General features: G+C 50.8%; 1 protein-coding gene across 6 annotated transcripts in view; it reads right to left on the minus strand.

Annotated features, from left to right (window-relative positions):
• PRKCB (protein kinase C beta) overlaps positions 1-27,068 on the minus strand; it is a 273,320-nt gene that overhangs the window by 111,166 nt on the left and 135,086 nt on the right. For all 6 annotated transcript variants that reach the window (XR_007776387.1, XR_007776386.1, XM_050968581.1 and 3 more), the window contains 2 exons: positions 11,529-11,640; positions 9,324-9,452 (listed from right to left, as the gene is read on the minus strand). Coding sequence is in view for 4 of the 6 variants with exons in the window: in XM_050968581.1 (XP_050824538.1) it covers positions 9,324-9,452; positions 11,529-11,640 (241 nt within the window). In the remaining 2 variants the exon portion in view is untranslated. The remainder of the gene's footprint in view (positions 1-9,323; positions 9,453-11,528; positions 11,641-27,068) is intronic.

Genomic DNA, 27,068 nt, shown 5'->3' on the forward strand with positions numbered 1-27,068 from the left:
CCAGAGGGTATGCAAAGTCAGGTTAATAAATCTAACACAAAGAGATTTTCCCCCCTGACTTCTTCCTCCCACCAATTCCCTGGTGAGTTGCAGACTCAATTCCCTGGAGTCCCCACTAAAGAAAAACTCCAACAGGTCTTAAAAAGAAAGCTTTATATAAAAAGAAAGAAAAGGACATAAAAATGGTCTCTCTGTATTAAGGTGACAAATACAGGGTCAATTGCTTAAAAGAAATATGAATAAACAGCCTTATCCACAAAGAATACAATTTAACACATTCCAGCAACTACACACATGTAAATACAAAAAAACAAACCTATGGTCTTCCTATCTTTGTACTTACAACTTGGAAACAGAAGATTAGAAAGCAGGAGACAGAAAAATCCTTCCCATAGCCGAGAGGGACAGACACAAGACAAGAACAAAGGACTCACACACAAACTTCCCTCCACCCAGATTTGAAAAAGTCTTGTTTCCTGATTGGTCCTCTGGTCAGGTGTTTCAGGTTACTCCTTTGCAGGTAAAAGAACATTAACCCTTAGCTATCTGTTTATGACAAGAGCACCTGCTTTTCTTTCCAGGCCTCTCCCACTAGGAAGCAGGGCAGCCTCAAAACAGACACTCTGCAGCTATGACACTGTCCTCAAAGCAAACAGCTGCTGGGGGAACAGAAACTTCTGCTGAGCTGTGCCAGAGCAGGGGATGGCAGAATGACGTACAGCGCGCTCCCCAGTTTCTGCACAACACAGAGCTCATTCCGCTAGCTCGGGTCCCCTCTGCCTGAGGGAAGGACACAATCACATTCAGTCATTGGCTGGGGTTTGAAAGACTCAAGCAGACCCCGAAAACTAAAAAAAAACAAAACCATGCACCAAAGGCAGGAAGTCAGGCCACTTAGCAGCCCCTACAGGGCAGGCAGAAATCCCCTCCCCTCTCCAGGGTCTCCCCTCCCTCATTCACTAAGTGGAAGAGCTGGAGAATTCAGTACATTTCCTTGCCTTCCTCCCGGAGCCCACAGACGACAGGTTTCACTGACACCTCCCTAAAGGGCTAGAAATAAAAACGCTCTTTCCACCGGTTTGAAAGAAATGCACCCAATTCTCTTCAGCTCCAGGCGAAAGGGTCCCAAGAGCCCCGTGGTGGTGGAGAGACTCGGGAGGGGGGGGCCAAAGGCTTTCCTGAGAGTGGGACCCAGGATTTCTCTGTTCGAGCCCTCCCCATCCTAGTGTCAAATCTAGGCATTTACACCAGGTGCATCCTAGGGCATCTGAGCAGCAATTTGGGAAAAGGTGGTTTTCTCCCTGCAAGAGATTTTACAAAGAGATTGATTTTTTTGAAAGATTTCCTTGAAATTTTATGGTTTCATTGAAAAACAAACACACACTTCCCCCTCCTGCAAACCTTCTTGGTTTTCCATCAAAAACCTGAACATCTTCAACAACAATGGAACATTTTAAATTAAAATATTTATTCATGTGTGTCATAAACAGATAGCTAAGGGTTAATGTCTCTTTCACCTGAAGCACCTGACCAGAGGACCAATCACAAAACCGGATTTTTTCAACTTTGGGTGGAGGGAATTGAGTGTCTGAGTCTTTTGTGAGTCTGCCTGCTTTCTCTGAGCTTTGGAGAAGTACTTTCTACTTTCTAGTCTTCTGTTTCTAAGTGTAAGGACAAAGAGATCAGATAGTAAGTTCTATGGTTTCTTTTCTTTGGTATTTGCATGAATATAAGTGCTGGAGTGCTTTGATTTGTATTCTTTTTGAATAAGGCTGTTTATTCAATATTCTTTTAAGCAATTGACCCTGTGTTATATCATCTTAATACAGAGAGAACATTTGTATGTATTTTTCTTTCTTTTTATATAAAGCTTTCTTTTAAGACCTGTTGGAGTTTTTCTTTACTTCAGGGAAATTGAGTCTGTACTCACCAGGGAATTGGTGGGAGGAAGAAATCAAGGGGAGATCTGTGTGTTGGATTGCTAGCCTGATTTTGCATTCCCTCTGGGGAATAGGAAAGTACTTTTTGTTTCCAGGATTGGGAACAGAGAGGGAGATTCACTCTGTTGGATTCACAGAGCTTGTGTCTGTGTATCTCTCCAGGAGCACCTGGAGGGGGGAAGGGAAAAAGGATTATTTCCCTTTGTTGTGAGACTCAAGGGATTTGGGTCTTGGGGTCCCCAGGGAAGGTTTTTCAGAGGGACCAGAGTGCCCCAAAACACTCTAATTTTTTGGGTGGTGGCAGCAGGTACCAGGTCCAAGCTGGTAACTAAGCTTGGAGGTTTTCATGCTAACCCCCATATTTTGGACGCACCAGTCTCCAGTAACTCACCTCGGCCCAGTGACCCATCAGATGGAAGATGCTTTAAGTGTAATGAACTGGGACATATCAAGGCCAACTGTCCAAAGAACACCATGCGAGTGCAATTCATTACACCACCATCACACCAAAGATCCCCAGGCCCGGATGCCTCTCAAATACCCTTGGAGCGAAGGGAAAATTTGAGAGTGGGCGGAAAGAAGGTTACTGCGTGGAGAGACACGGGGGCACAAGTGTCAGCTATCCACCAACCCTTCGTCGACCCCAAATTCATCAACCCAAAGGCCAAAGTTACAATTTACCCCTTCATGTCACAAGCTGTAGACTTGCCTACAGCTCAACTGCCTGTCCAGTACAAAGGCTGGTCAGGAATGTGGACTTTTGCAGTCTATGACAATTATCCTATCCCCATGCTACTGGGGGAAGACTTGGCCAACCAGGTGAGGCGGGCCAAGAGAGTGGGAATGGTTACACGTAGCCAAACCAGGCAAGCTTCCAGACCCATTCCTGTTCCTGAGCCGTCCACAGACGCCCCGTCTGTGTTACCAGAGACCCAGGCAGAGGTAGTGGACCCGGATTCCATGCCTACCACTGAAACAGCCACAGCATCTCCAGTCCCAGGCCCGGAACTGGAACAGCAACCAGCACCAGCGATTGCAACCCCATCTTCAAACTCAACGCCAGTGGGCGCCAGCGAGCCACAACTGGCAGAAGCAACAGACAGCCATACCCAAAAGGCTCAGCCAGAGCCTGAAATACCCTCAGGTGCACCAGCGGAGAGCGGTTCACCAGCAACGGAAACAACCCCATCACCTACATTGCTTCCAGAGGGACCAAGCCCAAGTCCACAGTCTGAGGAAGAACTGGTGACCCCAGCCTCAAGGGAACAGTTCCAGACTGAGCAGGAAGCGGATGACAGCCTTCAGAAAGCTTGGGCGGCGGCACGGAGCACCCCACCGCCTCTCAGCTCTTCTAATCGATCCCGGTTTGTTATAGACCAAGGACTTTTATACAAGGAAATTCTTTCTGGTGGACACCGGGAAGAATGGCAGCCGCAAAAACAGTTGGTGTTTCCAACTAAGTACCGGGGGAAGCTCTTAAGCTTAGCCCATGATCATCCCAGTGGCCATGCTGGGGTGAACAGAACCAAGGACCGGTTGGGGAAGTCCTTCCACTGGGAGGAGATGGGCAAGGACGTTGCCAAGTATGTCCGGTCTTGTGAGGTATGCCAAAGAGTGGGAAAGCCTCAAGACCAGGTCAAGGCCCCTCTCCAGCCACTCCCCATAATTGAGGTCCCATTTCAGCGAGTAGCTGTGGATATTCTGGGCCCTTTCCCAAAAAAGACGCCCAGAGGAAAGCAGTACGTACTGACTTTAGTGGACTTTGCTACCCGATGGCCAGAAGCAGTCGCTCTAGGCAACACCAGGGCTAACACTGTGTGCCTGGCCCTAACAGACATCTTTGCCAGGGTAGGTTGGCCCTCTGACATCCTTACAGATTCAGGGTCTAATTTCCTGGCAGGGACCATGGAAAAACTGTGGGAAACTCATGGGGTGAATCACTTGGTTGCCACCCCGTACCACCATCAAACCAATGGCCTGGTGGAAAGGTTCAATGGAACTTTGGGGGCCATGATACGAAAATTCATCAACAAATTCTCCAATAATTGGGACCTAGTGTTGCAGCAGTTGCTGTTTGCCTACAGGGCTGTACCACATCCCAGTTTAGGGTTTTCACCATTTGAACTTGTGTATGGTCACGAGGTTAAGGGGCCATTATAGTTGGTGAAGCAGCAATGGGAGGGGTTTACGCCTTCTCCAGGAACTAACATTCTGGACTTTGTAAGCAACCTACAAAGCACCCTTCGACACTCTTTAGCCCTTGCTAAAGAGAACCTAAAGGATGCTCAAGAAGAGCAAAAGGCCTGGTATGACAGACATGCCAGAGATCGGTCCTTCAAGGTAGGAGACCAGGTTATGGTCTTGAAGGCGCAACAGGCCCATAAGATGGAAGCATCATGGGAAGGGCCATTCACGGTCCAAGAGCGCCTGGGAGCTGTAAACTACCTCATAGCATTTCCCAATTCCTCACTAAAGCCTAAAGTGTACCATGTTAATTCTCTCAAGCCTTTCTATTCCAGAGACTTACAGGTTTGTCAGTTTACAGTCCAGGGAGATGATGCTGAGTGGCCTGACGGTGTCTACTACGACGGGAAAAAAGACGGTGGCGTGGAAGAGGTGAACCTCTCAACCACCCTGGAACGTCTGCAGCGGCGACAAATCAAGGAGCTGTGCACTAGCTTCGCCCCATTGTTCTCAGCCACCCCAGGACGGACTGAACGGGCATACCACTCCATTGATACAGGTAATGCTCACCCAATCAGAACCCCACCCTACCAGGTGTCTCCTCATGCCCAAGCTGCTATAGAACGGGAGATCCAGAACATGCTACAAATGGGTATAATCCGCTCATCTACCAGTGCATGGGCATCTCCAGTGGTTCTGGTACCCAAACCAGATGGGGAAATACGCTTTTGCATGGACTACCGTAAGCTAAATGCTGTAACTCGTCCGGACAACTATCCAATGCCACGTACCGATGAGCTATTGGAAAAGTTGGGACGTGCCCAGTTCATCTCTACAATAGACTTAACCAAGGGGTACTGGCAAGTACCGCTTGATGAACCTGCCAAGGAGAGGTCAGCATTCGTCACCCATGCGGGGGTGTATGAATTCAATGTCCTTCCTTTCGGCCTTCGAAATGCACCCGCCACCTTCCAGAGGCTGGTAGACGGTCTACTAGCTGGACTGGGAGAATTTGCAGTTGCCTACCTCGATGATGTGGCCATTTTTTCAGACTCCTGGCCCGAACACCTACTACACCTGGAAAGGTCTTTAAGCGCATCAGGCAGGCAGGACTAACTGTTAAGGCCAAAAAGTGTCAAATAGGCCAAAACAGAGTGACTTACCTGGGGCACCAGGTGGGTCGAGGAACCATAAACCCCCTACAGGCCAAGGTGGATGCTATCCAAAAGTGGCCTGTCCCACGGTCCAAAAAGCAGGTCCAATCCTTCTTAGGCTTGGCCGGATACTACAGGCGATTTGTACCACACTACAGCCAAATCGCTGCCCCACTGACCGACCTGACCAAAAAGACCCAGCCAAATGCAGTTAAGTGGACTGATAAGTGTCAAAAGGCCTATACCCAACTTAAGGCAACGCTCATGTCTGACCCTGTGCTCAGGGCCCCGAACTTTGACAAGCCATTCCTAGTAACCACGGATGCATCTGAGCGTGGTATAGGAGCAGTGCTCATGCAGGAAGCAACAGATCACAACTTCCATCCTGTCGTGTTTCTCAGCAAGAAACTGTCTGAGAGGGAAAGTCACTGGTCAGTCAGTGAAAAAGAATGCTATGCCATTGTGTACGCCCTGGAAAAGCTACGCCCATATGTTTGGGGACGGCAGTTCCAACTACAAACTGACCATGCTGCACTAAAGTGGCTTCATACTGCCAAGGGGAACAACAAGAAACTTCTTCGTTGGAGTTTAGCTCTCCAAGATTTTGATTTTAAAATTCAACACATCACAGGAGCTTCTAATAAAGTTGCTGATGCACTCTCCCGTGAGAGTTTCCCAGAATTCAGTAGTTAAACAGTGTTCTTAAAATGTAGAAGTCTGTTAGTTATATACTTAGTAGTATAAGTAAAGGTGCATGTGTTGTAGTAATCTGTTTATTTTCCAGTTCTAGAAGGAAATCGCCGCCAGTGAGCTTCCCCACTGTCTGCAATTTGGGGAGCGTGTCATAAACAGATAGCTAAGGGTTAATGTCTCTTTCACCTGAAGCACCTGACCAGAGGACCAATCACAAAACCGGATTTTTTCAACTTTGGGTGGAGGGAATTGAGTGTCTGAGTCTTTTGTGAGTCTGCCTGCTTTCTCTGAGCTTTGGAGAAGTACTTTCTACTTTCTAGTCTTCTGTTTCTAAGTGTAAGGACAAAGAGATCAGATAGTAAGTTCTATGGTTTCTTTTCTTTGGTATTTGCATGAATATAAGTGCTGGAGTGCTTTGATTTGTATTCTTTTTGAATAAGGCTGTTTATTCAATATTCTTTTAAGCAATTGACCCTGTGTTATATCATCTTAATACAGAGAGAACATTTGTATGTATTTTTCTTTCTTTTTATATAAAGCTTTCTTTTAAGACCTGTTGGAGTTTTTCTTTACTTCAGGGAAATTGAGTCTGTACTCACCAGGGAATTGGTGGGAGGAAGAAATCAAGGGGAGATCTGTGTGTTGGATTGCTAGCCTGATTTTGCATTCCCTCTGGGGGAATAGGAAAGTACTTTTTGTTTCCAGGATTGGGAACAGAGAGGGAGATTCACTCTGTTTGGATTCACAGAGCTTGTGTCTGTGTATCTCTCCAGGAGCACCTGGAGGGGGGAAGGGAAAAGGATTATTTCCCTTTGTTGTGAGACTCAAGGGATTTGGGTCTTGGGGTCCCCAGGGAAGGTTTTTCAGAGGGACCAGAGTGCCCCAAAACACTCTAATTTTTTGGGTGGTGGCAGCAGGTACCAGGTCCAAGCTGGTAACTAAGCTTGGAGGTTTTCATGCTAACCCCCATATTTTGGACGCTAAGGTCCAAATCTGGGACTAAGGTTATAACAATGTGACCCTCTAATCGGACCTGCTGTATAACGCAGGCCAGAGAACCTCAGCCCAGGATTCAAAGCTGTAACTTCAGGTGGGGCTAGAACAGGTCTTTTAGAAAGACACCCAGCCCTGATTTAAAGACTCCAAGTGACAAAATATCCACCACATCCCTAGCCAAGTTTTTCCAGGGGTTAATCACAGTCATGAATTTTCCAGTTTCAACTTCCAGCCATTTGATCTTGTTCTGCCTTTGTCTGGTAGATTAAAGAGCCCTCTGCTCCCAGAAATATTCTCCTCTTGGAGGTACCTGTAGACCATAACCAAGTCACCTCTTAGCCTTCTCTTGGACAAGCTAAATAGATTGAACTTTTTAAGTTTCTCACTTTAAAGCAGGTTTTCCCGGCCTAGAATCATTCCTGGGGCTCTTTTCTGAACTCTTTCCTTTTGTGTTCCATAGGAATTAGTCACCTCCCCCACCCTCACCCCCTTAGGAATTCCTGCCTAGTTATCCAGTCAGTAGCAGCTCAGACACCAGGGGGTGGGGCGCGGAGTGTCCCTGCATCTCTGTGCCCACTCAATACACTCTAAAACAACAGGGATTTTTTTCATTGCTTAGTTTCAATGTCCTCAGCTACTCACAAACTGCAGGATGTTTGTTCAAACACCTGGGAGCACCCTGTTTTAGACCACCACTCCCCTTCTCTGCACGCTCAGAGGGACAGACATTGGTAAAAGAAAACGTGGGGGTGGTGAGAGGAGAGAAGGATGTGGCTGCAGCAGGGAAGAGAAAGAGTATCTCCCCTTTGGAATAGCGCTGCAGAGCGTTTGTCTTTTCAGACACGTGTCATCCCGGCCTCCCAGCACAAACGCGACTCAGGCCACATTGGCTGGAGCCAACCTGGGGCCGTTTCACCCTGAAAGCCCCAAAACAGGAAACTAAGGAGCCCTGAACAAGAGATCTCTGAGCCAGCCTTATCCATTTCATCTCCAGCCCTAGAGGTGGGATGCTCTGGCCTGAGCGCTGACCAGGGAGCATCTGAGCAGCACAATCTCCTCCTGGAAGCCAGATCTGCACTGCAGGGAGCTATCAGCTAGGTTTCTGAACTGGGAGATCGCAGAGAGCGGGATTCAGCCCTTGCTATGGAAAGATGAGTCTGATATTAATGGGATAGTCCGAAGGCCAGGCTGGCGTTTGAGGTCGTGGGGTGGGAGGGAAGGTTGTACGAGAAACCCGGCCATTGTGGCCTGTCCCTTTAATACAGTTTTATAAGCTTCCTGCCCCCTGCACAGGCCCCCGATACAGAACTGGGCTGTTCTCTTTATAATAAACCCCAGCCAGCCTGGGAACAGCCACATGAGCTGTGACATTAGCACCAGGCCGAGCCCTCCTTCCTTTCAGTGGGGCCACACGGCACATTCAGTCTTCAAGAGAAACACCCTCCATGTTCTCAGAGTCAGCTTCTGTCCCTCCCAGACCAGCCAAACCCCTCCTCTCTCTGCCAGATCTAAAGACATCTAGTCTTCAGCAGTTGGTCTCTCCTGCAGTTAACATACACAGAGGAATCAAGATCCCTCACAAACGCTTGGCTGGGTTCTGCTAGCAGAAATGGAGTCTCCACTAGTGTATTTTGTGCTTGCTTTGGCAGCACATATACTAAAATTGGAGGCAGAAAATAACCCTCTCCAGAGCCCAAATGCCCTTCTTTTCTCTCACACCTTCTGCATTTGCACATGTCCTGCATGCGAGACACCACAAGAGGGCTCTGGTGCATCATGTTTCTTCCTAGAGATGCGCCCTCCCCGAGTTTCCCCTGTGTACAGTATTAGTTGATCACGTACGCTCCATCTACTGATGGTGGAGCCAGCCTGCAATGAACCTGCACGGCTTAGAGGATCCAGTACCCACTCGCTTTAACGGATTGGCCTGGCATGTTACCGTTGGCCCTGGGAAGCAGCAAGTGCATCAGAAGACTTATTATGTGCCTTGTGTTAGTGCTAGAGGCCTGCGCCCCATTGTGTTCGATGCTGCACAACCATAACGATCCCGCCCCAAAGAGCCTGCAGTCTAAGTCTGAAAGACAAAAGCAGGACCCAGAAGATGGGGTGAGGAGGCTTGGAGCTGCCAGTTTAAATAGGTTGACTCAGAAAGAAGAGGCAGTGGTCTAGCCAGAGAATTAAGAGGACATTTCTAACACTAATGGGCACTAGCACAGATGTGAGCAGCTCCAGCACATTCTGGCTGCAAGAAAGCACTCGCTCACACGAGATATTTATGCCAAGTTTCCAGGTCAGCAAGTTACAATAGTGAAGGACTGGAGGAGTCTGCATCTGCACAGCAGAGCCATTAACCTACCTACAACGGTGAGAACTTCTTTTTCTATATCCGCCTTGATGTATATCCGTCCCCTGCGCTCAGTGTGGTCCGTTCCACATAGGCTCGGGACGTTCATCACACAGCGTTTGTGGACATTCATCATACAGGCTGCACGGAGGGAAAACAGAAACACTTACTCCACAGCAGGGAGTTACAAGATTACATTCCCCACAGTCAGCTCCTAGCACGCCTGAAAGTTCTGAACAGAGCAGGTTGAAAAGAGATGGGCAGGATTGTGAGGGACTCTGGTACAAATACTGACACAGATCCCAGTTCTGCCTACGGACCTTTGAAGCTGCGTGGAGTCCCCCTGGGTAGCTTCAGCGGGACTCTGCATGTGTGCAGTGATCCACCGGCATGCCCCTCCTTGCAGGATCAAGGCCAGAAACATCGTAGTGCTTTTTGCGCCAACTTTAACCCCCATGTTGGGACTTTTATCCGCTGATTGGATTACTTCTCCCACAATGCCCAGGTTGCAATACTACTCCTTAGGCTGAATTTCCCAGTGGTCAACAGGAAGAGAGAGACATGCACGTGTGTTGAATTTGTGTAAAAAAATTATGTCTACTTGGTGACATTTTAGAAGTGATAATTGATTAGCAGTGCCTGCACCAATCAGCAAATTTCTATATTGATGGGAAACGTGGCACAAGATCAATATTGGCATGCGCAGGCCCCTGGTGGCTGGATAGGTTTCCCATTAAAGCAGATGTTTGGTATTCATCACCAGTCCTATTAGTTACTGCATATCCCCATTGTAACAGAAATGCCATTTACTTAATTAGCATTTGAGCAATGAAAAGATCTGTTTGTCATTCCTCCCTGCTGAATTCCACCAGCCGTTGTACCTCGACACCCACATGAGCAGAGAAAATGCTTTCTAGAACGGGCTGTTGAAACTACATAAATCATAGGGCATTCTGTCACCTCCACGGGACAGCCAGCATAGACGGAAGTCAGTCTCTGAATATATGGTTTGGAATCATCTCAGGTTTTCCCTCTGGCTCCCCCTGCACCCATAAAAGCACGTCCTCACATTTCTTCACTATCAATGGACAGTTCCCCTATCAATGGGCGATCGACATGATTCCTCCACTGCAGGGATCAGAGTCAGGCGGGAACTCAGCCTCCACTGAGACAGAAAAGGGGAGTGATTAGTGGCCAAGGGGACAGAGATCCCCGTCCCACTCAGAAATCGAAAAGCCTCACAGCTTGTTCCATGGCGGAGGCTGAACCACCATTAAATGATATGGGCCTCTGATAACTGCCAGCATGAGCTGGATTTGAACCCACGAGCAAGAGTTGAAAGGCCACCTAGCCCATGACAAAGTCCCTGAGCCACCCAGCTCTGGAAATAATCTTTACCTCGGGGACGGTACACCAGCCTTCCTACAGGTTGGGGAAAGGGAACAAGGAAGAAAAGAAAATGCTGGAAAAATCTCTTGCCTCCTTTTTAGTGAGCCTTTAAAAGGACTAGCCAATAAGGCTGGACCACCAAGAGAGACTTAGGCCATGTATCTTTTCTGGTCCCAACCAGGGACCTCCGCTGTTCTTCACCTTCCAGAGCCCTGGGTCATTCCGACCCCCTTTCCATTCCAGCAGTGAGGTGTGACCACTGGGTGGTACCTGGGTGACACTCCGTGAGCACGATCGTCAGGGGCAGGGCGGGAGTTTCAGTCGTGCTGGTGGCCTGCATATCCTGGATTTCTGCTCTCTGATCAGGACCTGGGAAAAGCTCCCTCCCCTGCACACATCAGAGGTTACTTCCCATTTTAAGACTTCTGAATAGTCAGGTGGGGAAAGGGGAAGGTGGAATTTAACTCTAGCGACTGACTAATGTGTGTAAGAGTCCCTGATCAATAGTCCCCTTTCTGCTGTGCCCTCTGTGCATCCACCTAACCCTAGCCCAAGCTCCCGGAGGCAGGGGCTGCCCCCTCCCCAGCAAGCATCACAGAACACAAATAGTAACTCATGTCTACTACAATGTGCCCTAATACACTGTAGTCCGGCTTGGAGCATTGAGACAGGTTGAGACATGAAGTGGAATCCCAGCCCCACTGAAGTCAATGGAAGTTTTGCCCTTAGACTTCAATGTGGTCAGGAGTTCTTCCCCGGCATGTGCCCCAGACCACCAGAGATTTGCCCTGCTCCTTTATAGCAGCCACAATACAGAGCTTCACTTACTGTCACATTTCATCCCTTGGTGAATGAGTCCATAGAGTAATGAGCCACAGTGGTCACAGAAGGTGGGACTGGAATACGTGTGGATTTTAAATTTGTGCTTGCTCCTTGGATCCTAAAAGGGAAAGAAGAGAGAGAGACCAAGACAGATCATAGACTTATACGAAATATCAGCACATAGCCCCCACTCTTGGCATTTCACGTGCCACCTGGCTTCTGCAGAGACAAGGCTTCTAGGCCACATCCAACTCCCATCGATTTCAGTGGGAGCTGGATCAGGTCCATAAAGATCCAGTTACATTTCATTAAAAGCAACAAATTAACTTATTTGATGTAATAATTCCTAACCTGGAAGTCCGGTAGGTGAAATTCACCCCTGGGCAGAGAGCCAGCAGAAAGCCTGTTCTACTGGATACAGGTTCTTACACTGCACTCACTAGGCCTAGTGAACTATTAGTGGCAAGGTGGCAAAAGATATTCCAGATCTCCCTCCACATTCAGACCACACAAACACCCTTATGTTCGGAAGCCAACCAGCAGCCTGTCTACTCGTAGGGAATCAAGTAACTCAGAAGAAGAAACAAATCCTATTCTTTCTAGTGATTTGAGGTTTTTAAGCCAACTATCTGCTTTCCCAGCACCCAAACTAAGAGACTCCCATTGACTCTGGGCACCAGTTCCAGCGCTGGAAGAGATCTTCCATCTAGCAGAGGCAGGCAGAGCTCGCACCAACAGCTGGAAATTGCAGCCAGACAAATTCCAGCTAGAAATAAGGCACAAATTGTTGTAGGGAGGGCAATTAACCCTGCAAACAAACTGCCAAGGGAAGCGGTGGAGTCTCCATCTCTTGCTGGCTTCAGACCCAGGCTGTTTGCCTTCCTGGAAATAACGCGTTGGCCAAACACAAATTATTGCACTCCGTACAGGGGTACATGGGGACATTCTCTGGCTTGTATCATACAGGAGGTCAAACTAAACAATCTAACGGTCCTTTCTGACCTTAAGCCCCATGCGCTCTGTGAACCTAAGATACTGTGATTACTGAAGGCAGTTGGGATGCTGTGGCAGGAGGTTCTGACTGCGTTGGACAGTAATACTCTTATGAAGTACAGCAGCCCAGTCAGAAGACATAGCAGTGTCCAGTGTAAATCACAATTAGCACTTGACGTTCCATTTTGCGGAGGCTTCTGACATTTCCAAGTTTGGTTTTGTTCCAATTTGGAATGAAATCCAAAATCTTTTGAGATTCTCACCAACCGGGGAATAGAGCTGTGATGCAGTAGGGACTGTCTGTGTGGGGAGTGGGAGAGCAGGGGAGGACTTTAGGGGATGGACGATGCCAGGGCCTGTAACCTGAGCTAGGTAAGGGAGGGGAAAGGTCAAACACTTTTGCCCGGTAAGGGGAACAAAGGAAGGGAGCGGCAGGAGGGAAGCAGTTGGAGTTTGGGCTTGGGGCTGTGTGGGTGGAATTCAGGGTATCCTAGCTAGGATCCAAGCACCCTGAAAGCCCAGAAGGACTCGGTGGAGGGGTCCTGACTGTGCCTGCAAGCTCTGCTGTAACCTGTGTTCCTGTTGTCCAATAAACCTTCTGTTTTACTGGCTGGCTGAGAGTCACTGTGGGTCCCAGGAAGAGGGGTGCAGGGACGGACTCCCCCACACTCCGTGACAACTGGTGGCAGCGGTGGGATATACTGCACCCCGTGGACGGCGCTTCCTGCAGTAAGTGACTGGGGAGCAGTAAAACGAAGGGGTGGTTAACCCCTGGGAGTGTGTGCCCAGTGAGAAGGACTTTGCAGTAACAGGGTCCCCCGGGGGATTGCAGCGAGCGGTCCCAGGGGCGGAGGAGTCTGCAGCTCGACCCTGGCAGAGAGGTGGTGACCTCACGAAGGGCTGGTGCACTAGGGGTCCCCCTGGAAACCGTGGGGAGCGGCGAGCACCCCGGCCTGTGAGTGCCCAGCAGGAAGATGTATGCCAAGCGGCGCAAGTGTGACCTGGTGGAGCTGTGTAAGCAGAGGGGGCTGCACCCAGGGAGGCTCAGCAAGGACCAGCTGATTGCCCAGCTGGAGCAGGGAGACCGCATGAATGAACGGAGCCCTGTCTCTGAGGGAAGCAGCCGAGCAGATGCAGCGCAGGCACCAGTGACTGTCCCTGCTGGGAGTGGTCAGCCGGCAGACGAGGGCTTCCCGAGACCCCCCTTCCTAGGCGTAGAGGAAGGGCGGGGAGGAGCCCAGTGTATACCGAGGGCACCGTGACCCCCCCGGCCAGCAGGGGAGCCTCACGGCGAAGCTCACCCCTCAGCAGGGGATCCTCCCGGCAATGCTCGGCATCCGTGGAGCGGATGCGGCTGGAATATGAAAGGGAGCTGAGACGGGAGGAGCTCGAGTTAAAGAGGCGAGAGCTGGAGGAGAAGGCGAAACAACGTGAACATGAGCGGGAGGAGAAGGAGAAACAGCGTAAACATGAGGAGAACCAGCGTAAACTTGAGGAGAACCAGCGCCAGCGTGAGTGGGAGGAGAAGGAGAAACAGCGTAAACATGAGCTGGACCTGGCCCGGCTGAGGAGAAGTGAGGCCCCAGCTGCGGTGAGTGAGGGGGGACCCAAGCCTACAAAGAGCTTTGATAAGCACTTGCTGCCCCGGCGTAAGGAGGGGGAGGACATAGATACCTTCCTGACGGCCTTTGAGAATGCCTGCGAGCTGCACAGGGTTGACCCTGCAGACAGGATCGCAGTTCTCACCCCCTTACTGGACTCCACAGCCGTGGAGGTGTACAGCCGACTGAAAGGGGCGGAGGCAGGGGACTACGAACTGTTCAAACAGGCCCTGCTCCGCGAGTTTGGGCTGACTCCTGAGATGTACCGGAAAAAGTTCCGGAGCCAGCGTAAAACCCGTGAGGTTACATACCTACAACTGGTCAACCGGGCACAGGGGTATGCTCGCAAGTGGACAGCTGGGGCCCAAACTAAAGAGGACCTGCATGACCTATTTATACTGGAGCACCTGTACGAGCAGTGCCCGTCCGACCTGAGGCTGTGGTTGATGGACCAGAAGCCGGAGAACCCGCAGCATGCAGGCCAGCTGGCCGACCAATTTGTGGACAGTCGGGCAGGGGATGGCAGGGAGGAGTCTCGAAGGAGCAGGCCTGCCTCAACGCAGAGAGAGAGTCATCATGGGACCTCCCAAAGGGGGCCTATGGAGAACCCCCCCAAAAGGGGAACATCCAGCGGCAGGTCCCTCCGACCCACTCAAGGGGACCCACGAGATATGGGCTGCTATCGCTGTGGCCAACGAGGTCACATACGGGCCCAGTGCCCCAAGCTCAGGGACAGACCAAGCAGACCCAACCCGCAGAGGGTGGACTGGGTAAAAACCCAATCGGAGGAGGGGCTACATTCCCAGGAAAGGGGGGTTGGCAACATACCGCCTGTGGATGCTCCCGGTTCCGGGTTTTTGGTTTACCGGGTGGGCGCGGGGCTGCCCCTCCGGAAAGAGTGCATTGTTTCCCTGGAAGTGGATGGGAGGAAGGTCACTGGGTACTGGGACACGGGCGCAGAGGTGACGCTGGCCCGGCCTGAGGTGGTGGCCTCAGATCAGATGGTGCCCGACACCTACCTGACCCTGATGGGCGTGGGCGGGACCCCATTCAAGGTACCCGTGGCAAGGGTACATCTGAAATGGGGGGCCAAGGAGGGCCCCAAGGATGTGGGGGTACACCAATATTTGCCCACTGACGTGTTAATGGGAGGGGACCTCGAGGACTGGCCTAGTAACACCCAGAGTGCCCTGGTCGTGACTCGTAGTCAGAGTCGGCAAATGGCACTGCTCCCCGACAACGGGGAAGGTACTCGACCTGAGCTGCAGGACCCTAACTCAGGGAGCGGGGAACGCCCAGGGGCACGGTGCAGAGAGGCTGCGGCCTCAGACCCAGCCAGCAAGAGAGAGCCGGTCCCCATTCCTGTCCCAGCTGCTGAGTTCCAGGCCGAGTTGCAGAAAGATCCCTCCTTGCGGAAGCACAGGGACCGGGCTGACCTTAGTGCGGTACAGACCATGAGGAGAAGTTGCAAGGAGAGGTTCCTGTGGGAGAAGGGGTTCCTGTACCGAGAATGGGCTCCCCCAGGGGAAGTAGAGTCATGGGGGATCAGGAGGCAGCTGGTGGTTCCCCAGAAGTTCCGTCACAAGCTGTTGTACCTGGCCCATGACATCCCTCTCGCAGGGCACCAGGGAATCCGGCGCACCAGGCAGAGGCTGCTACAGAACTTTTACTGGCCTGGGGTCTTTACCCATGTCCGACAGTACTGCCAATCCTGTGACCCCTGCCAGAGGGTGGGGAAGGCCCGGGACAAGGGGAAAGCGGCTTTGAGGCCTTTACCCATCATAGAAGAACCTTTCCAGAAGGTAGCCATGGACATAGTGGGACCTCTCAGCAAGACGACCCGGTCAGGGAAGAAATACATCCTGGTGGTGGTGGATTTTGCCACTCGCTACCCCGAGGCGGTGGCCTTGTCCTCTATCGAAGCAGACACAGTGGCAGATGCGCTGCTGACAATTTTCAGCCGGGTGGGGTTCCCCAAGGAGGTCTTAACGGACCAGGGGTCCAACTTCATGTCGGCCCTGCTCCGGTCCTTATGGCAGAAATGTGGGGTCCAGCACAACTGGGCCTCAGCGTATCACCCCCAGTCCAACGGGCTGGTAGAAAGGTTCAACGGGACGCTGAAGATGATGCTAAAAACATTTATGAACCAGCATCCGCAAGATTGGGACAAGTACTTACCTCACCTGCTGTTTGCGTACAGGGAGGTACCCCAGGAATCTACCGGGTTTTCGCCTTTCGAACTGTTGTATGGAAGGCGGGTGAGGGGGCCCCTAGACCTGATGAGGGACGAATGGGAGGGGAAGGCCGCTCCCGAGGGAGAGTCAGTGGTGGAGTATGTCCTGACCTTCCGGGAAAGACTGGCCGAGCTCATGGGCCTGGCCAGGGAGAATCTGGCCCGAGCCCAGAGGAGGCAGAAGGTCTGGTATGACCGCACAGCACGAGCCCGTACCTTCGCCACCGGGGATCAGGTGATGGTTCTTATCCCCGTGAGGAGAAACAAACTCCAGGCCGCCTGGGAAGGGCCCTTCAAGGTTATCAAGCAACTGAATGAGGTAAACTATGTGGTGGAGCTGTCAAACCGGGCACATCACCGTCGGGTGTACCATGTGAACATGATGAAACCATACTATGACAGGGGGAATGTGGTGTTGGCCGTGTGTGGACATTGGGAGGGGCAGGGAGATGACCCCTTAGTGGATCTATTCCCTGGGACAAAAGCTGGTTCCCCCCTGGAGGCGATTCCCCTCTCTGAGCAACTGACCCCGGGCCAGCACGCTGAGATCAGAGGGGTGCTGCATCTGTACCGACAGCTGTTTTCCAACCAGCCTGGACGCACTATTTTGACTGTCCACCGGGTGGAGACCGGGTCACACCCCCCTATAAGATGCTCCCCTTTTCGGGTCACTGGTAAAACTGCCCAGGATCTTGAAAGAGAGGTCAGGGACATGCTGGCTTTGGGGGTGATCCAGCCGTCTTCCAGCCCTTGGGCCTCGCCAGTAGTGCTGGTTCCCAAGAAGGATGGGTCAATCCGGTTCTGTGTGGACTATCGAAAGCTCAATGCCATCACCGTATCTGATGCCTACCCTATGCCCAGGCCTGACGAGCTCTTAGACAAGCTGGGAGGTGCACGGTACCTCACCACTATGGATCTTACCAAAGGCTACTGGCAAGTGCCGCTGGACGCAGATGCCAGGCTGAAATCGGCCTTTATCACCCCTCTGGGGCTCTATGAGTTTCTGACCCTGCCCTTCGGCCTCAAGGGAGCGCCGGCCACCTTCCAGCGCCTGGTGGATCAGCTACTGAGGGGGATGGAGAGTTTTGCCGTGGCGTATATTGACGACATCTGCATCTTCAGCCAGACCTGGGAGGACCACATGTCCCAGGTTAAACAAGTCCTAGACCGACTCAGAAAGGCTGGGTTAACAATAAAGGCTGAGAAGTGCAAGGTGGGGATGGCTGAAGTATCTTACCTGGGCCATCGGGTGGGGAGCGGCTGCCTGAAGCCGGAACCAGCCAAGGTGGAGGTGATCAGAGACTGGCCTGCTCCCCAAACCAAAAAGCAGGTTCAGGCCTTTATTGGGATGGCGGGGTACTATCGAAGGTTCGTGCCCCACTTTAGTGCCATAGCCGGCCCCATCACTGAACTATGCAAAAAGGGGAAGCCAGACAAGGTGATCTGGACTGAGCAGTGCCAGGAGGCTTTCCGGGCGCTGAAGGAGGCTCTGGTTAGTGGCCCAGTTCTGGCAAACCCAGATTTTGACAAACCCTTTATGGTGTTCACTGATGCCTCAGACACGGGACTGGGGGCAGTGTTAATGCAGGAGGATGAAAAGGGGGAGAGACACCCCATCGTGTACCTGAGTAAGAAGCTGCTACCCCGGGAACAAAGCTACGCAGCCATCGAGAAGGAATGCCTGGCCATGGTGTGGGCCCTTAAGAAGCTAGAGCCATATCTCTTTGGGCGACACTTCACCGTGTACACCGACCACTCTCCCCTGACCTGGCTGCACCAGATGAAAGGAGCCAACGCCAAGCTCCTGAGGTGGAGCCTGCTCCTGCAGGACTATGACATGGATGTGGTCCATGTGAAAGGAAGTGCCAACCTGACAGCAGATGCGTTGTCCCGGAGAGGGGGCCCTGAACTTCCCCAGGTCACTGGGCAGAGTGACCCCGCTCAGTTCAGTCTCGAAGGGGGGAGAGATGTGATGCAGTAGGGACTGTCTGTGTGGGGAGTGGGAGAGCAGGGGAGGACTTTAGGGGATGGACGATGCCAGGGCCTGTAACCTGAGCTAGGTAAGGGAGGGGAAAGGTCAAACACCTTTGCCCGGGAAGGGGAACAAAGGAAGGGAGCGGCAGGAGGGAAGCAGTTGGAGTTTGGGCTTGGGGCTGTGTGGGTGGAATTCAGGGTATCCCAGCTAGGATCCAAGCACCCTGAAAGCCCAGAAGGACTCGGTGGAGGGGTCCTGACTGTGCCTGCAAGCTCTGCTGTAACCTGTGTTCCTGTTGTCCAATAAACCTTCTGTTTTACTGGCTGGCTGAGAGTCACTGTGGGTCCCAGGAAGAGGGGTGCAGGGCCGGACTCCCCCACACTCCGTGACAAGAGCCCAGCCTCCGGGGCAGTCCGCCTGGTAGGCTCCCCAAATCCAGGATGGCTGGGGTACCCAGCTCTAGGGCCGTCCTGCAGCTGAACTACCAAGGAGCCACGTGTGTGAGCTAGCAGAAACCAGGCAGGGTTTTGTCATGGCCCTGCCTAGGTTCCCCTGCAGCTTCACCAAAATAGAACCAAACCTGCAAAATGTTTCAATTTCAACAAAAAAGTCAGAAAATCCCAACAACAAAATATGTTTTGCTGGAATTTTTCCAACCAGCCTGAGTCATCACACATAATATTGCCCGTTGCCAGTCTTTGCCTCCGTTGGGGTGAGGAATTGGGTACAATCCAGTCATGGTTGTGCCTTGTTTTCTCACTGTATCCATTACCCCTTTCCCTACCAGTGTTACTGCTGTGTGGGGGAACCTGTATGATTACAGAGGTTGACAAGAACAAAAAAGAGAACAATGGCAAATGGAAAACAAAAAGCAAGCACTGGCAGCACAGAGGGTTTCTTTCTGCAGCATCCTCCTGCGTAATTGAAGCCTGATTAACCAGCCCACTTTGTAAGTTTTATTTAGCTGCAATCCATCCTGGAGAAGTGTCACTCAATAGCCATTTATAAACTCTGGCTTTAAATTTTATTACGGTGAGAGCGAGAGCCTCACACGCCATTTTGATAGCCAAAGCTCAGGGTACCCCACAGAGTTAAAATTCTCAGAAATCCTAATGAGATCCTATGTCAAATCTTGCTGGGAACTACACCTGCCTCCTAGACTCCCTGTTGAGACAAAGGGAGGATGTAGCTACTCCAAAGGGGTATAATTTTCCCACCACTGGGAACTTTGCAGGGAATCCCAGAGAGGAGCCCAGCCCCTTCTCCTGCATCAACTCAACTGCAGGCAACTCTGGAGTTGGGCAGGACAAAGACAGATCCATACCCTACACCTCGTTCTTCTGTTCCTGTTTCTGCCTGTTACGTTGGATAGTATCACACAAAGCTCCAAGGTCGTTCCTCCCCAGCTGGGAGCCTATAGTGTTTTACAGTGTAAAGAGAGTTCTCCAACAGTGGCATCCCCCTTTCTATAGGCTTTAACAGGGGTTTGCATCACTCTTTCCAGTAGCGTTGTTTCCAGAGATGGAGGCTTCACTGCATCACACTGAGATGCACTTCATGACCGGTGCTTCTCGCTTGTCCAATGTGTTGAGTTTGCTCGGAAGCATTTCCCTGCTTCCCTCCAAGGAAGACTGGGGGGAGGGGACACGGGGTCTACAACTGGCACATCCCAGTCAAAAGGTCATCAGTTGTCTTCCTGACACTGCTGCATGTTGCCCAAAACTCTCAGCTCTGATCAGAAACGGAAGCATGCACGGGCCACTAAGCTAGTGACACCTCCAGTTTCACTTTTGAGAAAACGAGCTGCTCCTGTTTGCTTTTAGCAGTCTGCAGCATTCTCCCCCAGTCTCATCCACACTGCTTAAGCCTTCACAAGCGACTCCCAGCAAGCACTTCTTACTGGCTTAGCTTGGAGCGGAGCACGAAAATATTTGCTACTAGATTGGGCTGCTCGTCTTGGCCTTCCTCACCCCCAAATGAACTCACGGAAGGAATGTGTGGTACCAGTACCCTCAGGGAGGCTTGAGATCATGTTGGTGAGGGAGCCCATCCAAGGCCTGGCCTGAGTGAAGCCTGGACACATGGCAGCCGTGCTGTTGCTGGGGGAAGAAGAACAGGCCAGGGGCACCAGTAGCATGTGGCAGGGACAGTGCAAGTCCCCTAAGCCTTCTACTTGTACCTGGGACTAGCTGGGTGACTCAGGGTCTGGGACACGCTGAGCAGCCGCCAGCAACATGAATACACACCCTCTGCCCACCTCAGTGCTGTCTGCATCTGTAATGATGCCTAATACTGGGCAGCCACCCCCAGTGATCAACAGCGGGGAGCATTGGAAGAGCTGAATTTGGAGTCTCCTGGGTATATAAGGAGGAGATCTCAGCAGGGTTCTCCAGGAGGGGTCCTCCAGGTTGGAAGTGACACCCCACTCTGGTCCAAAACAACCCAAATACTGTTAACATTTAGAGGCATGTTCCCAGACCTGGTTCCTGGGCTTTTGGGGCTGGGCCTCAGCAAGGACTGGCATTCCTGGAAAGACAGAGCTAATTTAATTATTGGTTAATTGTTTGCTGGCTTGGGAGTGAGTTGCTCTTAGCTCAGTCTTTTGAGCCGACCATACTTCTAATGGATGGACAAGGTGTCCTGAAACAGAGAGCCATCCCTTTTCTGTAAATTGTAACTTAAAATAAACATATAAGAGAAAGCATGGAGTTGAGAATCACCTACCTGGCTCAGCTAAGCATGGCTGTCAACACAGTACAATCATAGAATATCAGGGTTGGAAGGGACCATAGGAGGTCATCTAGTCCAACCCCCTGCTCAAAACAGGACCAATTCCCAACTAAATCATCCAAGCCAGGGCTTTGTCAAGCCTGACCTTAAAAACCTTTAAGGAAGGAGATTCCACCATCTCCCTAGGTAACCCATTCCAGTGCTTCACCACCCTCCTAGTGAAAAAGTTTTTCCTAATACCCAATCTAAACCTCCCCCCACTGCAACTTGAGACCATTGCTCCTTGTTGTGTCATCAGGTACCACCAAGAACAGTCTAGATCCATCCTCTTTGGAACCCCCTTTCAGGTAGTGAAAGCAGCTATCAAATCCACCCTCACTCTTCTCTTCTGCAGACTAAACAATCCCAGTTCCCTCAGCCTCTCCTCATAAGTCATGTGCTCCAGCCCCCTAATCATTTTTGTCACCCTCTGCTGGGCTTTCCAATTTTTCCACATCCTCCTTGTAGTGTGGGGCCCAAAACTAGACACAGTACTCCAGATGAGGCCTCACCAACATCAAATAGAGGGGAATGATCATGTCCCTCGATCTGCTGGCAATGCCCCTACTTATACAGCCTAAAATGCCGTTACCCTTCTTGGCAACAAGGACACACTGTTGACTCATATCCAGCTTCTCGTCCACTGTAACCCCTAGGTCCTTTTCTGCAGAACTGCTTCCTAGCCATTCAGTCCCTAGTCTGTAACAGCACAAACTCATTAAATTAATTTAAATTAATTTAGAGATGGGCAATAACTGAACTGCACTTAATTCAGTCTGCTTAAGTGCAAGATACTGAATGTCTGCTTCAGCAGATTTAATTGCATTTGAAAACTGAAGAGGTCTCATACATCACCCTAAAAAAACGTTTTAGATTTAGAACAAAAGACACTTCCTTCTAATAGCTAGGCTTGTCATCTGGATAATAGGAAGCCTGGGAGGATGAGAGAGTTAACAACAATTAACCTGTCTCCTGGAAACCTCCGTACACCAGGAAAGCTAGTTCATTAATACTGTACTTCTGAAAAGCTCCTGCACTCCCAGGACAGACAATGAGACATCGCAGAGATTTCAGAGAAAAGTCAAACTCTGGTTTTCGCACAAAAGAGGGAAAACAGAAATTTTCAGACTTGTGAAAACTTAGTGATTGGAAAGTTAAACAAAACCAATCTAGTTGGCAGCTCCTTCACGATGTGTCTGTTCAAGTCTCTCTCACTCCCTGCAGCTCACCAAGTCACTACTGGTGCTGCCGTGTAGCGGCCACGCTGCACCTGCAGCATTACTTAGCCAATCGGAGAATGCCACGTGCCCCCAAGTCAGAATTCACGGCAGCGCTGCTGGACGAAAGAAGAGGGGAAACAGGCTACGAAGAAGCAAACGCTACGTCCAAGAGTAACGAGGTGAAATTATGTGGTCTGCATTGTACAGGTCAGACCAGTTGGTCCCTTCTGGCCATAAAGTCTATGAATACGAATGGGTAAACACAAGCCAGCCATTTCTCACCACAACGAAGAAGAAAAAGAGAAGAAAAAAAAACACCCTGAAAAATCCATTTACTCTGTAAGGAAGCTTATGGATTTAGTCGGATACTACTTTCCCCAGCATGGAAGTCCTTAAAAGTGACCCGTATTTGATTTTTCTAATCTCAGCTCTATTTGTGCGGAAGCTGAAAATAATCACGCTAATCAGCTTTGGCCTGCACAAGGAGGATCTCTTTATTTCTGGTTCATTCCAATTCCAATGTACCCGTATTGGCACCGTGCAGGGTCTGATTCAGACAGCTGTCTATATCAGGCTGATGGGCCAGCGCCTGGGAATCCGGATGTCAGTCTCAGCGATGTCAGCTGTCTGTGTTCCAACAAGAAGATCAAGTTCTCCAACCAAAGAACCTGAAATCTATCATTTACTGAGTGCTGGCAGTGTGGGGGCATTCAGCGTCTAAGGAGCCCAGGGCCCTGCTCTCCATTGTCCATGTTCAGTACAGAAAGCTCAGACACAGATCATTCCACCAGACCGAACTGCAGGGAGCGCAAGAGTCCTGCAGAGGTTATTTCCGAGAGGCTTGCTGGAAGAGTACAATCCAAGGAGCAGAAGGAAACTCGCTGTGCACACTGTTGATCTGACTCTTCCAGTGCAAAGTACAATTGCTACTGAAGGGAATACTCACGTGCTAGGAGATGTCACACCCCCACCCTCCCTCCATATAACACACACACGCCCCTCACAGCCAACAGCAGGGATTTGGGCTACTCCCTCCTTATTCTGAAGAGCTTGCCATCAAGCATTTAGCCCTTGCTTTGGTATAGACACTGGAGAGTGTCATTGCCAGGTTGCTTTACAGGGTTGTGCTGGGATTAGACTGGCTCCCGTGACTCTGTCAGAAAAGACAAGACACTTGAGAAGATTAAAAACTACCGTGAGCCCCCCTGAGGAAAGGAGGCCTCTTCTAGACCAGCCAGCAGAACACAACGGGTACACACAGCACACCTCATCCACAGAGAATCACTGACACAGACTAAAGCCCTGAGCTGGAGTAGCCTGGGACACAGATAATAAGACCCAGGGGCAGAGGACAGCACACTGATGTTTAATAGAGTCTGCTCCCCCTGCCCCCAGCACTCACACCACTCTCCTTTTGAAACCTGAAAATAGGCAGTGCTTTCCCAATCCCCGTCTTTCCCACAGGAACAGCAGCCGCCTGCAGTGACCAGAATCCCTGGCCAGAGCTGGATGGCAACAGTATCTAGATGGGGGACAGGCCGAAGGGATGCCACCTCCTTTGTACTACGGTAACCTCCAAAGGCCCCTACCTGGTGTGGCCCTTGGGCGGGCACTGCAGCACTCAGCACAGACGAAGACAGAGTGTTACCCACTTCCCCAGACAAGCCCACTGGTGAGTGCTCTGTCGGGCTCCCGCCCTGAGGCGGAGTGAGAGATGGCCGTTCTCCCACTTGGCCCTGCTGGGTTTCCCTGACATGACAGCAGCATGTGCCGATGCCTCTGCAAAGCTCCATGAGGTGGTTTCATTGGGTGGGCTGCTGCAGTTCACAGGACAGCTCATTTATTCCACTCAGGTTCTCATATGGCCCTGGCACCATGACATTCGAGTGCATTAAGTGATATGATTGACACTTGGAGTTCTTTCCTTTCGTGGTCTCTCTTCCCTTCTCCAAGGAGAAGTTGTATCTAGGGTGATCGTTCCTATTTTTGAAAAGTTACATATTCTGTGGCCACTGTGCTCTGGGTGTACATTAGCAGGTTGGAGCAGTGCGCCTGGCATGTGGAGGGGAAGGTGGGAGGTGTGGGATGGTCCTTACCTCCTGAGGGGGTCCACTTCCCTGGCCCCCGGGCAGCTCTGTCTCCTGCAGAGACGAGCTTTCCCCTTGCAGTGAGCAGCTCCCCTGGGTTGGAAGAGTGGAGTTGTCCTGGGTCCTCGTCCCAGAGGCGGAGACAGTCTGAGGCATCCTCACCCAAACTGTTGCATAAGGACCAAGACCCTGACTTGATGTTCTACTAGAAACCAGTATACAGAGCAAAGAGTGGTGTGATGTGCTCATGGAGGCCCATGTCGGCAAGGAGATGAGCTGCAGCATGCTGCACTCGTTGGAGCAGAGGACAGACTGCTTCATGCCTAGGTATATTCCACTGCCCAAGGGGAGATGACAGGGGCATTAATATCCTAGGCCAGCCCATCATCCTCCAGGATGGGACGGAGTCTCCCAGCCAACCGGAGATGGCGGAAAGCATTACTTGCACCTGCTGCAATGCGAGAGCTCCATGCTAGGGAGAAATTCAGGCCTCTTCTAAATGATGGACGGAATTGACCAGTTGTGGGTGTTTCCATCTGCCACCTGCATCACCTCCATCTTGCTTAGGTTCACCTTCAACCAGCTGCTCTTCTTCAATGAGCTGATGTCATTTGAACACTGGTCCAGCTGGGGGACAATGGTTTGGTCATATATTGTTAAGGACGGGTAGATTCGTGTGTCTCATCTGCATATTGCAATACTAGAGTGTCATCTTACCAGCTCCAGTGGCTGCAGGTAGATATTGAGAAGTACTGGAGACAAAATGATCCTTGTGGGACTCCCCAAATCAAGAGGCTAGTTGTAGAAGTGCAGCTCCTCACTCCTACTCTTTGGGCGCCTCCCTCCAGGAAAGGCTCCAGCCATTTCAATGTGTTCCCCAACTCACCTGTGGAACCAAGCTGTCATGGGAGGTGGAGTGGAAAGGTGATTAGGAGGCAGTGCAGAAACACAGTCTCTGGACAGATGGCTGTGTCCTATGCTCTGTAGACCAAGGCCCTAACTGTTCCATGGAGGGCAACCCCCCACCTTCATTACCCTGCTCAAGGTAATGACATGAAGGAAAATTGATGGCAAACAGAGTTGCTGTCCCCCTCCCCAGGAGCAGCTCACCGAGGGGGATGATATCGTCACACAGGGACAGATTGGAAGCAGAAGTGCTGGAGAGCAGAACCTAAACTAGTTTCTTGAAGCGTCTATAATTCAACTCGCTCTTGCAGTCAGCAGAGTTTCACTGGTGTAAACCTGCACAATTCTCGGAGAATCAGCCCCGGCACTCTACCCACCTTTTCCATTTCTAGATGATTAGGGTCAGTTACGCTATAGATTCAGGTGGGTCATCTTCAGACAGGTTATTTTGAAGGCTTCTATCTTCAGGTCTGAATCAAAGAAGAGACTAGTTGGGGTGGGGTAAGGTATTGCAAACCTGCTAAGCCATTTGCACCTAATACAACATGGCAGAGTCCACAGTGGAGGAAGTTACTATCTATCAATTTAACACTACTCAGAGTTGGCCTGGGAGTTTTCCTGGCCCTGGTTTGAGAGACAGGAGAGTATATGCATAACACATCACCCTCGCAGTAGTTTCAGAGAAGTGATGGATGTCTGCTTTGCTGAAACTCTCCCCTTACTTCCTGGATGCCCTACTGCACATCTGATTTTCACTTGCTCCAGAAAATGGAGGGGAAAAAGTGTACCCAAACAAACAAACAAAACATCCTTCTGGCATGATCAAATCCCCCTCATCCATGAAAGCCCTAACTCTCTAGGCCGGAAAAATAAACAGGGTCTGGAAGAAAGTCAGAAATGGAAGATTTGCCATATTTATTCAGCTGAATTACCCTGGCTTTATCAATGCAAGGAAATCATTTCTCTTGGCTATCTCATGACGTTTAAAAATCTCAGGCTGCAATCGCCAGCGTCATTTACATGGCTTCACTCCCAGTTCTGTTTCTACATTCTCAAAAAGGAAAGGAAATCCTACCTGAGAGCTACGCTCCTCTCTGCAGGGGACAGGTACGCTGCCACAGCAGCTGTGGCAGGGAAAGAGCACCTCTTGCCACAGAGGAGAAGGGGTTTTCCTCCTTTATTCTGAGGTACAGTGCTATTGGTGGCCAAGAATATCTGGTGGGCCCCCTCCTTGTCACAGCTTCTTTCCCCACTAGCATTTAGCCTGATTTGGTCTGATGCCACCCATCATAATTTTTTATGTCTCTAATGTTACGCTCTTTATCTCCTTGGCAGCAGGGGAGCAGAGGGGAGGCTGTGAGCAATGCCTGCCTGTCACTGAAGTTCAATGTAGCATACAGATAAGCAAGGATTGCTGTGCTTTCCTTAGCTGCATCTTCGGCTTAATCACCTAAGTAACAGAATAATTCACAGAAGACAAACTCTCCCTCCAGGTTATTCCTGAATGAGAGAGCATAAATGCCCCACACCGATTTTCCTAGGACTTGTTCTGCTGGAGGTTGGGTAGCACCTGCTTCCTTCTCCAGCCAAAGAGCAGGAGCACCACCGAACATGTCCGAGGAGTGTCACTTTCCTCCCTCCACATCCAGACCCACACCCCTCAGCTCAGACCCTTGGACCATCATTAGGAATAGGAGCACGGAAACAATTCTGCTGATGCACCCCCTGGGAAGCAGAAAGACCATATGTCACGGAGTGTGGG

This window comes from Gopherus flavomarginatus, chromosome 9 (genome assembly GCF_025201925.1).
Source record: "Gopherus flavomarginatus isolate rGopFla2 chromosome 9, rGopFla2.mat.asm, whole genome shotgun sequence".
Taxonomy (NCBI): Eukaryota; Metazoa; Chordata; order Testudines; family Testudinidae; genus Gopherus; species Gopherus flavomarginatus.